Here is a 17,500-nt window from a genome sequence, read left to right as displayed (position 1 = left end):
CCCATTCTTTTCAAACCCTATAGTAAAGACAGTAAAAACAGTGATTTCATTCATGTGATTAAGATTACATCTGTAATTCATCATCGTTAGAAGACAGAATATTCTCTATGCTCCGGTCCTTGTGAGAGAAGAACTGCACATTTACTTTTTTCAATTGAATGTTTTTTGTTCTCTATTTCTATAAAATAGAATCGTGTTGGCAATTTAACAGATCAGGGGGTTCTGTGGAGCGGTTTAGCGGCTGAGTGAGCGAGTCCAGTGAGAGCTCAGTAAATGTGTCTCTCCATGTCCTTGCGTGGAGATACAGCGGAAGGGAGTAATGAATGAGCAGACGTCAACGTGAAATGCATTTGACATCTGTCCTTACTTTTCTTTTTTTCCCCCCCTCCTTTTCCCTCAAGGTGGTCAACGCCAAGAAGAAAATGAAGAAGAGACGCTACATCAACTCAGGGACGGTGAGTCCTTCCTGCGTCTCCCCCTCACACACGTACTCACGCACTCACGTACACACACAGCAGTCCGCACACGCGTGCGGAAAAGGCCACGTACCACTCCGTAACGTTTTATTAGCGCTTTTATTTATGGGGTGTCTCTGAGCACCGATGACGGATGCGCCACACAAAAACTCTCAATTCTTAAATACGTTAGTGGTTAGAAGCCTTCCCTACAAACGAAGGCTTCGGCAGTATAATTGAAACCCAAGTGAAGCGATTTATCACCCTCTCTCCCCTCACACAGAATGAGATTCTGCATATGTGATTAAAATATCAATACGACCAGGAACCCTCTCTGTCCCAGGGAAGCGAAACGCACGGCTGCACCGCTAAACTGTTTCAGAGTGATGGCTTTCCTTTTCAATTTAGCCAATAAGACAGATACCAGCTATTTAAAATCAGTTTTGTGGTCCCCCAGGTGACTTTGCTGGCGTTCTCCGTGGAGTCTGAACACACGTTCCTGGACTACATCAAAGCAGGGTGAGTGAGCGCTGTCCGGTCGAACCAACAGATGTGCACAAAAGCAGCAGGTGATCCCCTCAGTCTCATGCTGTTGCTGTTGTTGTTGTTATTGGTGGTGGTAAACGAGCAGGAGCAGAAATAATAGGAGCAGAAGTGTTGGGACTATAAACAAACAAGCTTAATGATGCAGGAGGAGGATCCGCGGCTTGTCCAGGCGAGCAGGAACAATGGGGCCCCAGGAAGTCAGATGTGCTTTGAGTGTGTAGAGACCAGTGCTTTGAGTGTGTAGAGTTCAGTGCTTTGAGTGTGTAGTGATTTGAGTGTGTAGAGATCAGGGCTTTGAGTGTGTAGAGTTCAGTGCTTTGAGTGTGTAGAGATCAGTACTTTGAGTGTGTAGAGATCAGTGCTTTGAGTGTGTAGAGATCAGGGCTTTGAGTGTGTAGAGATCAGTGCTTTGAGTGTGTAGAGACCAGTGCTTTGAGTGTGTAGAGATCAGGGCTTTGATTGTGTAGAGTTCAGTGCTTTGAGTGTGTAGAGATCAGGGCTTTGAGTGTGTAGAGTTCAGTGCAGCAGAAGTGTTGGGACTATAAACAAACAAGCTTAATGATGCAGGAGGAGGATCCGCGGCTTGTCCAGGCGAGCAGGAACAATGGGGCCCCAGGAAGTCAGATGTGCTTTGAGTGTGTAGAGACCAGTGCTTTGAGTGTGTAGAGTTCAGTGCTTTGAGTGTGTAGTGATTTGAGTGTGTAGAGATCAGGGCTTTGAGTGTGTAGAGTTCAGTGCTTTGAGTGTGTAGAGATCAGTACTTTGAGTGTGTAGAGATCAGTGCTTTGAGTGTGTAGAGATCAGGGCTTTGAGTGTGTAGAGATCAGTGCTTTGAGTGTGTAGAGACCAGTGCTTTGAGTGTGTAGAGATCCGGGCTTTGATTGTGTAGAGTTCAGTGCTTTGAGTGTGTAGAGATCAGGGCTTTGAGTGTGTAGAGATCAGTGCTTTGAGTGTGTAGAGTTCAGTGCAGCAGAAGTGTTGGGACTATAAACAAACAAGCTTAATGATGCAGGAGGAGGATCCGCGGCTTGTCCAGGCGAGCAGGAACAATGGGGCCCCAGGAAGTCAGATGTGCTTTGAGTGTGTAGAGACCAGTGCTTTGAGTGTGTAGAGTTCAGTGGTTTGAGTGTGTAGTGATTTGAGTGTGTAGAGATCAGGGCTTTGAGTGTGTAGAGTTCAGTGCTTTGAGTGTGTAGAGATCAGTACTTTGAGTGTGTAGAGATCAGTGCTTTGAGTGTGTAGAGATCAGGGCTTTGAGTGTGTAGAGATCAGTGCTTTGAGTGTGTAGAGACCAGTGCTTTGAGTGTGTAGAGATCAGGGCTTTGATTGTGTAGAGTTCAGTGCTTTGAGTGTGTAGAGATCAGGGCTTTGAGTGTGTAGAGATCAGTGCTTTGAGTGTGTAGAGATCAGGGCTTTGAGTGTGTAGAGATCAGGGCTTTGAGTGTGTAGAGATCAGTGCTTTGAGTGTGTAGAGTTCAGTGCTTTGAGTGTGCATTTGGCTTGGGCCTGCAGCAGGATGGGCATGGTGAACCAGCCAGTTATTTATCAGTGGGTAAGCCTCGGGGCAATGCAATAGAAATCTGAGAGCAGGAGTAAACAAATGGTACCAGATGCTCATAGCGATCTGCTTACTGCCTCAGCTTCCTCTCCCCGCTGTGGAGTGAATAGTTTTTTCCCAATAGTTACATTTAATAATTTTAGTACCTGTTCACTTGAACCTTCCAACATGACATTAACATCATTGTGTCACAAATACGACATAGCACAAAGTCAAGCACAATCGTAAGATTTGAAATACTATGGACTTCAATGATACAATGATACAACAGTGTTATGCTGCCATATTGGTTATGCTACCATTCTTATATCAGACCTCATTATCTTTAATGACACGCCAGCGTATTAGCATGTTAAATTTGTACTAGCCATGTTATGAGCATTGTCCTGTCAGCCCATGATGCCATGTCCTTGCTATCACATCATTATGGCATGGAAATGCCAGTTTTATTCCGGTGTACTTGACTCGAGTGTTCAGTCCTCAGTGACACACTCGCTTCTGACATGGAGTGGATTGGTGCCGTAATTGGATCTGTGTTCGTACCCATGACAACAGGCGTTGGCTAATCATTGGCACTCTCGGACCTGTGTTCATGCCCATGATAACAGGCGTTGGCTAATCATTGGCGCTCTCAGACCTGTGTTCATGCCCATGATAACAGGCGTTGGCTAATCATAGCCGCTCTCGGACCTGTGTTCGTGCCCATGATAACAGGCGTTGGCTAATCATTGGCGCTCTCGGACCTGTGTTCGTGCCCATGATAACAGGCGTTGGCTAATCATTGGCGCTCTCGGACCTGTGTTCGTGCCCATGATAACAGGCGTTGGCTAATCATTGGCGCTCTCGGACCTGTGTTCGTGCCCATGATAACAGGCGTTGGCTAATCATTGGCGCTCTCGGACCTGTGTTCATGCCCATGATAACAGGCGTTGGCTAATCATTGGCGCTCTCGGACCTGTGTTCGTGCCCATGATAACAGGCGTTGGCTAATCATTGGCGCTCTCGGACCTGTGTTCGTGCCCATGATAACAGGCGTTGGCTAATCATAGGCGCTCTTGGACCAAGCAGTTCTAGGGACTCCGTTCATACACTTACGTCAGTCTCGTCACTCATCGTTCCGGTATTGGGAAAGTATACCTCAAAGCGGCGTTGTGAGAACTTTGTTCGTTCTCAGTTCCTGCAGAACAAAAAAGGTGGTTCTTCCTCCAACAGTTCTAAGACCTATGAAAAAAGCACTTCATTATTTATTAACTTTTAAGAACAATAATGATGAATTAACTATTTACAGGTATACCCACTTCATTGTTTGCAAGACTGACAGCAGTGAGTGACGGGCAATTATCGGATTTTGAAACTCAAGGTCAAGATGGCTTTGTTCATGCTTCTTTGAACAACACCACTTAAAAAGATTAAGAATAAATCCTTTTTCTTTTTGGCAAACACTGCTTTTAAAAAAAATCCTTTTTCTTTTTGGCAAACACTGCTTTAAAAAATAATTTCCCTTTTCTTTTTTTTTGGCCCCCACAAGGTATGTAAGAGCGTATTCACTCTGAGTGTGGGGTGCTGAGAAAACTACTGCTAATCATATCGTGACAAATAGGATCTGATAATAAGGAGGTGTGAATGGAAAGCCAACACGACCGCTGCTGTCCATTAGTGTGAGTAATAGCCGTTGGACGTGTGCTTCCTGTTTCCGTATTCAGCCTGACAAAAGTCTGACCTTTCCCTCCCAAAGGGCTGCAATCTGTAACATTCTCAATAAAGCCTGCCTGGACAAGCCCTGACATTTGTAATCGGCCATATTACCTTCTTTCATGTGTCTTGCTGTTTTTATTTTTAGATTTTTTTTTTCTCACAGCTCTCTGGAGAAAAGAAAGACATTCGTCCACTCAAAGCTTTCAGAAGTCTTTTTTTCTCTCTCTCTCCACCTGAGAGCACTTTTGCAAAACAGGTGGTGGAATCACTTCTTTTCTTCAAGGAGGAATGGGCATCAATCAAGAAAGGCACACTCCACCATAAATTACTCTGCCCATCACAGTGCACTGCTGTAGAATATCTTTGAATCCCCAAGACATGTGTGAATCCTCCACACACACACACACACACACACACACACACACACACGCACACACACACACACACTCCCACACACACACAAGCACGCACTCACGCATACACACACACCACACACACACACCTACACACACACACACACACACACACAACACTTACTCTCTGAGATCTTCAGCACACTGGCATTTATGCTGGCAAACAGTGAATAGCTTTACTTTTTGAATTACACCTGAGAGGCAATTTGTCTTTAACCAGGGAGCCTTCACATGCAGCACTGAACACGACTCATAACTCCCAGCCAGCCTGCTTTATGAAGTTTAGTGTGATAGTCTGTTTGTCCCAGACCTTGTCTGCACCATAGCGCTGTTCCAAATCCAGTTTCCATTCTGTGTGCCAGTTTCCCCGGTTTGGTTCCATTGGGATTCTGTGTATGCCACCAGCGACAGGCCTGTTCAGCTCAATGACATGATCCAGACCCGGTCATATGTGAGCTGTGCTATACTGGAGTGTCACTCCAACAACTGTAAAAGAATGTTCAAAATCATAATCAACAATGTAACGCTGTGTAGTTGTGCAACAACTGTGAGAGAATGTGCATAATCATAGTCAATAATGGAACGCTGTGTAGTTGTCCAACAACTGTAAGAGAATGTTCAAAATCATAGTCTTCCTATCCATCAACAATGTTACACTCTCTGTCACGGCATGTGGCTGCTTTGCTGTAGTCTGTCAGAGCTTGTCAGCTTCATCCACATGTGCAGACTTTGCTGGAGGTAACTCTCCTGTGGTCTGACAGCTTGAAGGCTTACCCTTTCGTATTACCAGTAATATGGCAGGTCAGTTTAGATTGCTTTCTGCTTTAAGGTTTCCACTTGAAGCGTCTTATATTAAATTATAAGAAAGAAAATCACTACCACAGCGAAGGCTATAACTATTCGAGGAATTGATTTCTCTTTCCCTGCATGGATTTGGGCTCATTTTGATTGAAGTCTTTTTTTTCCTTATGCATTTCGAAGTGTGAATTCCAGTCAGCTATCAAGTCTGGAATGTACTGTACCCTTCTGAAATCTCATTTCTGAAGGATAATGTAAAATTTAAACCCTTTTCAATAGGCTCCAGACGACGTTTAATTACATCTTTAAACAAAGAGCAGCCTGCAGCCATGTTAATATCTGAGTGCTTTTTTCCTAAATATTCATTCTTTCGTATATTTATCATTAGGAATGTTTCTTTAAATTAGTTTCTTGTTTCTTTTCATAAGTTCATTCCCCTCAAGGCTACAGTACTTAAGATAAGGAATAACTGAAGAAGGAGAAAATACACAAAGCACGTAAATGTAATTTATGAAAATATTGTCAACAATGAGTCCTGCCAACTAGTCTTACTGATTTTTTTGTAACTTGTCTGTTTGAGAGAGAAACAGACTGCTGGTGAATGGTGGGGAAAGGTAGAGCCTCTTTTTAACAGTGGCTTCAACTCAAGAGATAAGACATAAGAACACAATTACAAAAACAAAACTATATGAATGTTTTTACAGTCAGTCTTTTGTAAGAGAAAGGGAAAAATTCCTTTGTCATACGGCTCATTGTCTTGGAACAGGCATAACTGCACATAATCTTATCTTCTTCCCATTCTGTGCTCTTCGTCATGCACTAAGGAAGACTGGATGGGAAAAAATGTACATGTCATGTTCGATCATTAAGCACCAAGACTTTTGTTTTATTAACAAACTCTTTTTTGAACATAAACTTGACTGCATGTTTGCTGTTCTTATTGAGACGTCCTTTTCATGTTATAGTCTTGAGCATTCTCAACATTTGCTCAAGAAATATTACAATATTAGCTGTTATAATAAGGCCTCTCTATTTGCTGATACCCTGAACTCCAGAAGTATCCCTAATGGTGATTGTTTCCTCTTTTGAGTATCATGCTATACTGTTAACTTCAACGTTAAATCTAGTTATAACTCGATGTCTACGGATTGATGAATCCTTGGTAACGTCCTGACGACGGTGGTTCATGTGTATTTAAGTGGATCAACAAAGGATCGGAAGGTTGCTAGTTCGATCCCGACTCCCCCTGGCCATGTCTCGAAGAGGCCTAGAGCGTGTGAGTGGGTAGATGTGTGAGGCATTAGCTTGTAAAGCACGTTGAGTGTTCTAATGACTATAAAAGCGCTATAAAAATGCAGCCCATTTTCTTCTCTACCGATCTCAGGCCACTGCTGTACTTTATTTTCTCTGCATTGCTATCATCATCTAGCACGGTTACTGAGCAGGATGTTAGGAAACGTTATCTTGCTGAAGCTTTCATAAATATTAATTACATTGATTACATTTTAATTAGATACCCCCCACAGATCGGTCCTCATCTTGTGATAATTTAGTCAATGATTTTAATAATAGACAGAAAACTACCTTTGACACTGGAGCACCAGCCAAACTTAAGAAGATTCAATCTAAACAGAAACCATCCAACCATCTTAATATGAACAGGGGACATTATTAACTTAAAAAACAACCATCTTAATATGAACAGGGAACATTATTAACTTAAAGAACATCTAGGATGGCTGAGTGTCAGTGGAGAAAAGCTAAGCCTCAAGACCATTATGACATTTGTTAAGCCCACCTCACTAACTTTAACAAAGCAATTAGGAATGCAAAAGCTCATTTCGCAAAGCTTATTTCTAAAAATCTAAATAATCCAAAAATGCTTTTCTCAAGTGTTGACAGCCTCGTAAATCCAGCTCCAAAACATTTCAGACCAATTTCAAGCCTCTATTTTTTTTAAGTACAATTATTTAGAAATTTGTATTTAAAAAGCTAAATGATTACCTCAATTTGAGTTGTATATTTGAGAAGTTTCAATCTGGCCTTCATCCTCACCACAGCACTGAGACAATTCTAGTTAAAGACAGTGAACGTGGATGGCAATAAACTCAATATGAGTACTGTAAGACTGACGTGCTGCATTTGATACAGTCAAACAGATAACAGAGCTGTGACCTGTGTTGTTAAGTCTCCATATGCTGCCACTGGGAATATCATCAGGGATCATGGGACTAATTTATTGCAGTGGGAATATCATCAGGGAACATTAGACTAATTCAATTATTTGACCATATCAACTTGTGGATGTCTCATCATTTCTTGCAAATGCACAAAGATGAGACTGAGGTTTTAATTATAGGAGCAAAGGTCCAGAGAGATACTGTGCCCTAATTTAAAATCTCTGGCAGGGAATGCCAAAATTGCAAAAAAAAATCTTGGCATGCTTCTAGACCCTGATTTGAATTTTGAATCTCACATCAGTAATGTCATTTAAAATGCTCCTTATCACCTTAGAAATATTGCTGATGGCTGTTTATCTCCCAGGCAGATACTGAGATACAGGCTAGATGGCTGCAATGCTGTCTTTTACGGTCTACCTACAAAAAGCTCCAAATAAGCTACAGATCATTCAGACTGCTAGTACACATGCACACACACACGCATTTTTTTATTATTATTATTAATTTTATTTGATCCCAAAAACTTAATATCAACACATTGTTAAATGCAATTGAGAACTCCTGAAGCAAATTCAGTCAGTTTTGGCCACAGTCACAACAACCCCTCGCAAGTTCCTGGAGGGACTGATTTCCATTGTGATTTTTAGCATCTTGTTTTCTTGTCATTTTGCACAAAAGGCGCTACATAATTTAAGTTTGATTTTGATTTGATTTAAACAGACAACAGTTCTCAGATATGATTCATAGCACGTGTGTGTATATGTGTGTGTGTGTGCGTGTGTGTGTGTGTGTGTGTATGTGTGTGTGTGTGTGTTTGTGTGTGTATGTGTGTGTGTGTGTGTGTGTGTGTATGTGTGTGTGTGTGTGTGTGTGTGTGTGTGTGTGTGTGTGTGTGTGTTTGTGTGTGTGTGTGTGTATCTGTGTGTATGGCTGTATGTGTGTGACAGAGAGAGAGAGAGAGTGAGAGAGAGAGAGAGAGAGAGAGAGAGAGAGAGAGAGTGAGAGAGAGAGAGAGAGAGAGAGAGAGAGAATGTGTGGCAGAGAGTGATAGAGCAATTGAAAGGTAGAAAAAAGCAGCAACAAACGTCTTTTCCACCTATTAATAGTGAGCCCCATGCCTTAAGAACAAGATGGATGATTGTCACTTTATGCTTTTCTTTGCCACTTTATCATTACAACAGGTGATCCGAATGTGTTAGAAACTACAATTCCCACTAGTCCCCCAGTGACATAACATTCATAAAAGCATTAAATGTTCAACTGACTACCTGTCATTCGTGTAGCTTAACCCCAGGTCTCTTAAATGATAAATCCCTCACTTGTGAACTAATAACAGCAATTAACACTGATATTTGATGGTGAAGTATAAGAATTGGAACAGGAGGGACACTGAGAGGGGGATAATATGTTTCTCATATTATAGAAATATAATATGATTCTATGGTGATAATATGTTTCTCATAATATAGAAATATAATATGATTCTATGCTGATACCACACTGTCATACCAAAAAGGTCTTCTGAATCTGAACTGAAATGACAGACGCAGAGAAACTGAGTAACAAAGAGAAATGATTAGAGAATAAAATAGATTGATAGAGAGGGAGCGAGACAGAGAAAGAGAGAGAGAGAGAGAGAGAGAGAGAGAGAGAAAAAAAAGGGGGGGGGGGGGGCTAGTACATTCTTAGAAAAAGGATGACTGAAGATTATTACAGTTTTTCTCAATCGCTTTGGCGAATTTTTCCATTCACTGTTTACTTTTTCAAAACAGCTCACACACAGCCCTTAACTGAAGCTGAAATGACCAAATCACTATATGATGGTTGCAGAATGACACTACCTTCTCAAAATCTTATCACACACCCATCAAAACCAAACAATTCCTTCAAAACCTACAATTTGTGCTCAATTGAAAATTTATGTTTTCTCATTTATTTAACAATGGATAGCAAAACTCAAAATACAGCTTTCAATATCAACCTATGAAAGCATCACTTCAACTTTTGTGCAACACCCTCCCAGTATTGACTATTTTACCACTGACAACGTAGCCTACTACAATTTGGGTTTTGTACTGAGCACTCTTGCTTAAGTATACTGTCAGAAAGTATTCGAAACCTGAACATTTGTATACAGTAACATTTTGTATTTCTGTTTTTGTATTGCTAAACACTATATCATGATGATATATATGGTTACGTAACATTTGTTCTACTGTGCACAAAATGGCAAAGATTCTGACACAACATTTTTACAGTATTGCTGTCCTTTTTCCACATTACATGTCTATTCTGTACGTCAAAATGAGGTCAACTCTGTTCTGCAGTGAACAATCTCCCCCTGCCACCAGTTTGGGCCAGTATGTTGATTCTGTAAAAATAGTGCAAAAGGCTGTAAATACTGTAAATTTAGGTAAAGTAATCAGAATTCGACCATATATGTTGTAAGTAACTTTAGTGAAACTACAGTATACATTGTATTGTGACAACATACTTTACAAAAGTATAGAAATTGTTGTTGCCAAGAGTGCAAATACAATGAAACACAATACATTATATTGACTGTGAAGGCCAGCAAAGTGTCATTGTCATTGCTGAACGTACAAACAATTGATGCCACAGTATGACAGCTCAGGTTTGAAAGAACCCTTTGGCCAGCCTCTCTCATGGTGGTCATGATTCACTATAGATCAATACAGTTTTTCCCAATCGTTTTCAGGAATTTAGCGAATCATGGGTCAACTTCATCTAATGCTCACATCTTCTTTGCACAGCAAGAGTCTTCTCTGGCGAATGGGTTTACCATTTCTCATTGCTTTCACGCACATTTCTTTGAGTTTTAACACACTTTTCAAAACAGTTTACACACTTCTCAGAGAAAGACACAAAACCTAATTGAATAACCATGTCAACACATTGAAGACACTTAGTAGCAGCCAATTGAAACTGCCCTCTCAATTCTAAATATCGTCAGCACCTGTGTGAACTCTCTGTGCACAACAAATCAAGTTGTTCTCAACCTATAAAAGAGGTCAATAGATTGAAGTTGAAAGCAACCATGGATCAAGGACGAGGACGAGGACGGGGACAAGGACAAGGACAAGGACAAGGACAAGGACAAGGACAAGGACAAGGACAAGGACAAGGACAAGGACAAGGACAAGGAAGAGGTCGAGGTCGTGGTCGAGGTAGAGGGGCCCCTGTCAGGGGACATGCACCTAGAAGGTGCTCAAATGAAATTAGGGCAACCGTAATTGACCATGTTACAGTACAGTAATTGTGATGTGGATGAAAACATGTGGCCTGATCGTCAGGCCCGCCTAGACAATCTCTAAAAATGCAATATTTACAGGCTTTTCATTTGCTTCTTTTGTTTGATATTTGAGTTTTGTTTGCATATTGCAGCCTGTCATTTTGATTTCTTTCTTTGTGGAAAATCTTACTGTAAAAAATTACTGCTAAATCTCTTTTTGCCATTTTGTACACAGTAGAACAAATGTAAATCAATGGTGTTGTCAGGACCTTGTTTACAAAACCTTTTACAGTATTCAGCAATACAAAAATATAGTAACTACAATATTTTTCTGTATACACATTTTCAGATTTCAAATACTTTCTGACAATATATTTCCTAAGAAAGAGTGCTCAGTACAAATCCCAAATTGTAGTACGTTGTCAGTGGTAAAATAGTCAATACTGTGAGGGTGTTGCACAAAAGTTGAAGTGATGGTTTTAGAGGTTGATATTGAAAGCTGTATTTTGAGTTTTGCTATCCATTGTTAAATAAATGAGAAAACATACATTTTCAATTGAGCCCAAATTGTATGCTTTGAAAGAAATGTTTGGTTTTGATGGGTGTGTGATACGTTTTTGAGAAGGTAGTGTCATTCTGCAAACATCATACAGTGTTTTGGTCATTTCAGCTTCTGCTACGGGCTGTGTGTGAGCTGTTTTGAAAACGTAAACAGTGAATGGAAAAATTCGCCAAAGCGATTGAGAAAAACTGTAACTCTTGCCCTAATTTCATTTGAGGATCTTACACGAATGCCACATCCCCTGACAGGGGCCCCTCTACCTCTACCACAACCTCTTCCTTGTCCTCATCCTGGTGGCCTATTCGATACATGCTTACTGTAGTATCAACTTCGATCTATTGACCCTTTTTTAGAGGTTGAAAACTGCTTGATTAGTTTTGCACAGAGAGTTCACACAGGTGCTGACGATATTTAGAATATAGAGAGCAGTGCCAGTAGGCTGCTACTAAGTGTCTGCAATGTGTTGACATGGTTATTTAATTAGGTTTTGTGTCTTTCTCTGAGAAGTGTGTAAACTGTTTTGAAAAGTGTGTTAAAACTCAAAGAAATTTGTGTGAAAGCAATGAGAAATGGTTAACCCATTCACCAGATAAGACTCTTGCTGTGCAAAGAAGATGTGAGCATTAGATGAAGTTGACCCATGAATTGCTAAATGCCTGAAAACGATTGGGAAAAACTGTAATGTGCCTGTTAATCAGCGTACCACTTCATGTGTACGTGGCCCTCAGAGAGATGGAGCTAGAATGAGAAGAAGGAGAAACAGAGATAGAATGAGAAGAAGGAGAAGAAATGGAGCTAGAATGAGAAGAAGGAGAAAAAGAGATAGAATGAGAAGAAGGAGAAGAAATGGAGCTAGAATGAGAAGAAGGAGAAAAAGAGATAGAATGAGAAGAAGGAGAAGAAATGGAGCTAGAATGAGAAGAAGGAGAAAAAGAGATAGAATGAGAAGAAGGAGAGATGGAGATAGAATGAGAAGAAGGAGAAAAAGAGATAGAATGAGAAGAAGCAGAAATGGAGCTAGAATGAGAAGAAGGAGAAAAAGAGATAGAATGAGAAGAAGGAGAAGAAATGGAGCTAGAATGAGAAGAAGGAGAAAAAGAGATAGAATGAGAAGAAGGAGAGATGGAGATAGAATGAGAAGAAGGAGAAGAAATGAAGATAGAATGAGAAGAAGGAGAAGAAATGAAGATAGAATGAGAAGAAGGAGAGGGGAAAGGTTGCAGAGAGTGAAAGAGATAGGGACAACATGGGAGACAGGGAAAGGGAAGGGCGGGCCAAGAAGAAATATGGAGTGAAAAAAGAGGGGAGTGATAGAAAGCTAGATGTGGGGAGTGGAGGAGGGCAAAAGAAAATTAATTCAAGTGAAGCAGTAAGAGAAAGAGAGAGAGAGAGAATGAGAGAAATAGAGAGAATGAAATAAGGGACTTATTTCTTTTATCCTGCTCCTCCTGTCTGAGTGGAGTTGCCCTTGTTGGGCTCATGAATAAATCATGATGTATGCGAGAGAGAGAGAGAGAGAGAGAGAGAGAGAGAGAGAGAGAGAGAGAGAGAGAGAGAGAGAGAGAAAGAGAGAGAGAGCGAGAGAGAGAGACAGATAGAGAGGGATGAAGAGAGAATTTTGAATTTTAATTATCCTTTATTACAAAAATACAGTTTTACATTATATCCTCAAACACTCACCACCACCAAAGAAAAGAAAAAAAAGAGAGAACACTTATGACAAGCCGTATGCAAACACTAGCTCTTCATTGATCACTGAGCACACTGCTCCCTTATAACACCAAACATCTTCAAAAGCAGCAAGATTACTTGTGAATTTGTAAAAATTGAAGTCCATTTGTATCCTTGATTTTAAAATTCTCAATAAAACAGTCAAAACATCATAATCAGAGTCCTGGTCTATTTTGTTTTTCCTACTGATATAGACAGCCATTTTTGCATTACCTAAAATGAAATTAATTAGTTCTCCTTTGAACCTGTCCGCTTTACAATGTTTAAATCCAAGAATAAATATTTGTTCTAAAAAACGCTCATTAAAAGCCCTGAAAAGGCTGTGCAAAAAATTAAACAAAGGTAATAGTCTTAAGCAATGTAAAAAAGCATGAAATACTGTTTCTCTTTCTATGCAGAAAGGACAAGACTGTGTGACATCTGGATTCAAAACAGTAATAAAAGAATTCATTGCCACTATACCATGGAGCACCCTCCATTGTAAATCCCCCATTTTTTTTGTTAATGGTAGTCGGTACAAGGTTCGCCATTCTGGCTTTACAGTATTCTTTAGATTTAATACACTTCGCCACGGTGTATCAACTCTACTGCTTAACCATTTCTTGTTCAAAACTTTGACACAGTTCCTGTACATAATTTTGCCACTGACTTCAACCATGTCCATTCTCATACAATCAGTAGCGTATAGCGGGGAAACCTCACATTCATTGATTCTCGGGATAAAAATCAATTTTGGAAACGGATCAGTTGCGTCTGGACCCATCAGTCCATTTCCATAGTCCTTCAGTGCTTTGTGCTCATCTGGTGTTAAAACAGACCTCAATTTGTGTAAGACCTGGCCCATTACACGTACAGATCTCAACCCCATCTGAGAAACTAAGTTGTCAGCATTTTCAAGTGTGGGTCCACATATGTTTACAAGGTCATGTAAGGTTTTTATTCCTCTCTGGCAAAGTCGCATATCAAATGCAGCAGTGCCACAGGTTATGTCCAGCCTCCCTCCATGGATAACCGGCTCTCTTAAAAGCCAGTGTAGAGATACATTCTCTTCTTGTTTTTGTATTTCAAATAAGTTCCAAACTTTGAATAATCCTTTATAGAAAACAGGTAATCCAGTTGTGTCCAATTTAGAAGGGTCCATCAAGAACAAAGATTTATCTTGTCCCAAACCCCCCACAGTATGTAGAATTTCACAGGCCATTCCTCGCCACGTCAAGTCCTCTGGCCCTGTAAGTAGGCGCTGTATGAAATTCAGCCGGAAAGCTGCACCTCTGCTGGACAAATGAATAACACCTTGTCCTCCCTCTTCTTTAGGAAGATATAAGACACTTTGAGGCACCCAATGCAGGCGGTCCCAAAAAAAGTCAATTAAAAGTGCCTGCACTTTGGCTAGAAGGCCTGATGGTGGATCATGGCACATCAATTTGTGCCATAAAAAGGAAGCAACAAGATTATTTATAATGAGGCAACGCCCTCTGTAAGACAATTGTGGCACCAACCATTTCCATTTTTTCAAACGGCCTCTTATCTTCTCCACTGCACCGTCCCAATTTTTGTGCATTACATCCCCCAAAAAAACACCAAGATACTTGAAACCTCCCCTTTTCCAATTAAGCCCATCCGGAAGCGTTGGCAAGGAACCTGCCCACTCTCCTACTAAAATAGCTTCACTTTTGGTCCAATTGACACTGGCTGAAGAAAGGCATTTAAAATCTTTAAAAATGTTATTTAAAACATCTATATCCCGCTGTCCATTCACCATTACAACAAGGTCATCAGCATAGGCTGATAGGCGTAAGACACTTTGACCCAAACAGACACCAGACATTTCATCTCTTAACCTTTGTAATAAAGGTTCAAAAGAGAGAGCATACAACATGCCTGACAAGGAACAGCCTTGTCTGATGCCTCTCTCCGCTTTAAAAGGTGCACACAATCCACCATTTATTTTAAGTAGACTCTCAATGTCACTATACAAAACCTTTATCATTGCAATGAAGCCTGGATTAAATCCAAAAACCTCCAGAACCTTCCATAGATATGTATGCTCTACTCGATCAAATGCCTTCTCTTGATCCATGAAGAGAAGGCCGACTTCTTTCTTTAATGTAGTGCAAACATTCAGTGAATCTCTTATTAGAAAGATATTATCAAAAATTGACCTACCTGGCACACAGTACGTCTGATCCACATTAATTATTTCTGCCATTACTTTTCCTAGCCTTGTGGCTAGCGTTTTAGAAAAGATACGGCTGTCAATACACAGAAGGGACAACGGGCGCCACTGTTTAAGCTCAGTCAGGTCACCCTTCTTGGGCACCAGGGTCAGGACTGCTCTACGACAACTTTGGGGGAGTTTTTCCCCTTCCACACTGGCCTTCAACATGTCTAACAAGTCCTGCCCTATGACTGGCCAGTAATGCTTGTAGAATTCTACAGGCAGCCCATCAATGCCAGCTGAGCGCCCATTCTCAATCCCCATGACAGCATCATGCAGTTCCTCCAAAGTCAATGCTCTATCAAGCCTTGCCGCTGAGTCTTCTGTCAACTTTGGCAAATCTTTCAGGAACGCATCACTCAACTCCTGTTTCTCTTGATATTCATTTTTGAAAAGGTTTGAGTAGAATTCTGTGGCCCTCTTCCTCATATCAGAGGTCTTAGTTATTAAAGACCCTGTTTCAGAGCGTAGGGCATGAATGAGTCTCCTTTGACCATTCCTCTGTTCAAGACCAAAAAAAAATTTGGAAGGAGCATCCATCTCCGAAACATTACGGAAACGTGATCGGATCAGAGCGCCCTGTGCCTTTTTTTCCAGTAGATCATTAAGTTTTATTTGATTTATTTTAATTTTTCCAATATAATTACTTTTCTTAATTGGATCATCTGTGGTATCTACCAAGTTCTGGAGGTTCATTATTTCTGTTTCCAGATCTTTTTGTGAAATGGTTAGGTTCCTAGTGACATTGAGTGTGTACTGCTGACACAACTGTTTCGTTTTAACCTTAGCCATATCCCACCACTGCTGCAATGTGGAAAAGGAAGCTTTTTCTAGTTTAAAATTGTTCCAAAAATAAGTAAAAACCTCTTTAAAATGGTTATCTTCCAATAATGATGTATTAAAATGCCAATATGCACTCTTTGGCTTGACTGACCTTAATGCCAGAGTGCATAGCACCATACAATGATCAGAAAATCCAGTAGGAATAATACGACAATTCTTAAAAAGGCTTAGGTGATGTCTAAAGCTATAAAACTTGTCTAGACGAGCCAAAGACATAAGACCGCTATGTGAATGAGCCCATGTATATTGTCGTTGATCTTTGTGAATAGTCCTCCAAACATCTGCAAGATCATATGTGGCCATTAGCTCAATAATTCTTCTTCTCGAAGGCATATGAGGCTCTATATGGTTCCTGTCTATGTCAAGCTCAGTACAGTTAAAATCGCCCCCAATAAGACAGAATTCATCAGAGTCATTGCTACTTAATACATTGTCTAAAGTGTTCAGAAACAGCATTCTGTCAGTGGCCATAGTTGGTGCATATACACAAATAAACACATAACAATAGTCATCAAACTGTGCTTTAACTTTTAAAAGCCTCCCCTTTAAAATCTCTTCAACTTGGTAGGAAAAAGGAATGCAACTCTGTGAAAAGAGTATAGCAACCCCACCACTAGTAGCTGTGTTGTGGCTTAGGATGGCAAGTCCATTAAATTCTCTTGTCCATTCAGCTGAGTTTACAGCATCAGTATGTGTTTCTTGTATAAGGAAAATATCAATCTTTTTTTGCTTCATTGTTTCAAATAGTTTTACCCTTTTCAAACTTTGTCTTGCTCCATTTACATTTAAAGAGGCAATATGGAGTTGAGACATTATAAATAAAAAGAAAATAAATAGTATCATCAGAAGATACTTAGTCTCTCTCATTGCTTTCATCATTATTTGCTAGTGTGGCCAGCTTCTTAAACATTTTCTTGAGACGGTATACTTCTTGATTGGTAAAACAATTTTCACTCATGAATGACTTAGCTCTTTCAATGAACATTTCAACGTCAGGGAAGTGATCATCAATACGGACGTTGCGCGTATGTTTGGTTTTTAATAGGAACGACTTAATATCCTCTACTGTGTAGGTATGGCTTGAGAAGCCACTCCTCCGCAAACTGCAAGTTATACTGCAGTCGGAGAAATCACTCTCACTTTCACCATCTGTTAGACTGTCATCTAGCTCGCTCTTTTTTACTCTCTTCCTCTTTTGAGGAGCTGGAACTTTGAAGAGAGCCTCCTCACTTTCCATTAAAGAGCTTG

General features: G+C 40.4%; 1 protein-coding gene across 1 annotated transcript in view; it reads left to right on the top strand.

Annotated features, from left to right (window-relative positions):
* Positions 1-17,500, top strand: part of LOC308380195 (copine-5-like) — a gene marked incomplete at both ends in the record, with an annotated part of 112,225 nt that overhangs the window by 71,946 nt on the left and 22,779 nt on the right. Inside the window, 2 exons of the mRNA XM_080857469.1 lie at positions 402-455; positions 913-974. Coding sequence (XP_080713595.1) covers positions 402-455; positions 913-974 — 116 coding nt within the window. The remainder of the gene's footprint in view (positions 1-401; positions 456-912; positions 975-17,500) is intronic.

Source organism: Sprattus sprattus (assembly GCF_963457725.1).
Source record: "Sprattus sprattus genome assembly, chromosome: 2".
NCBI classification, from domain to species: Eukaryota; Metazoa; Chordata; class Actinopteri; order Clupeiformes; family Clupeidae; genus Sprattus; species Sprattus sprattus.
The sequence above is the reverse complement of the archived record's forward strand: the minus strand, read 5'-3'. Positions and strand labels throughout refer to the sequence as shown.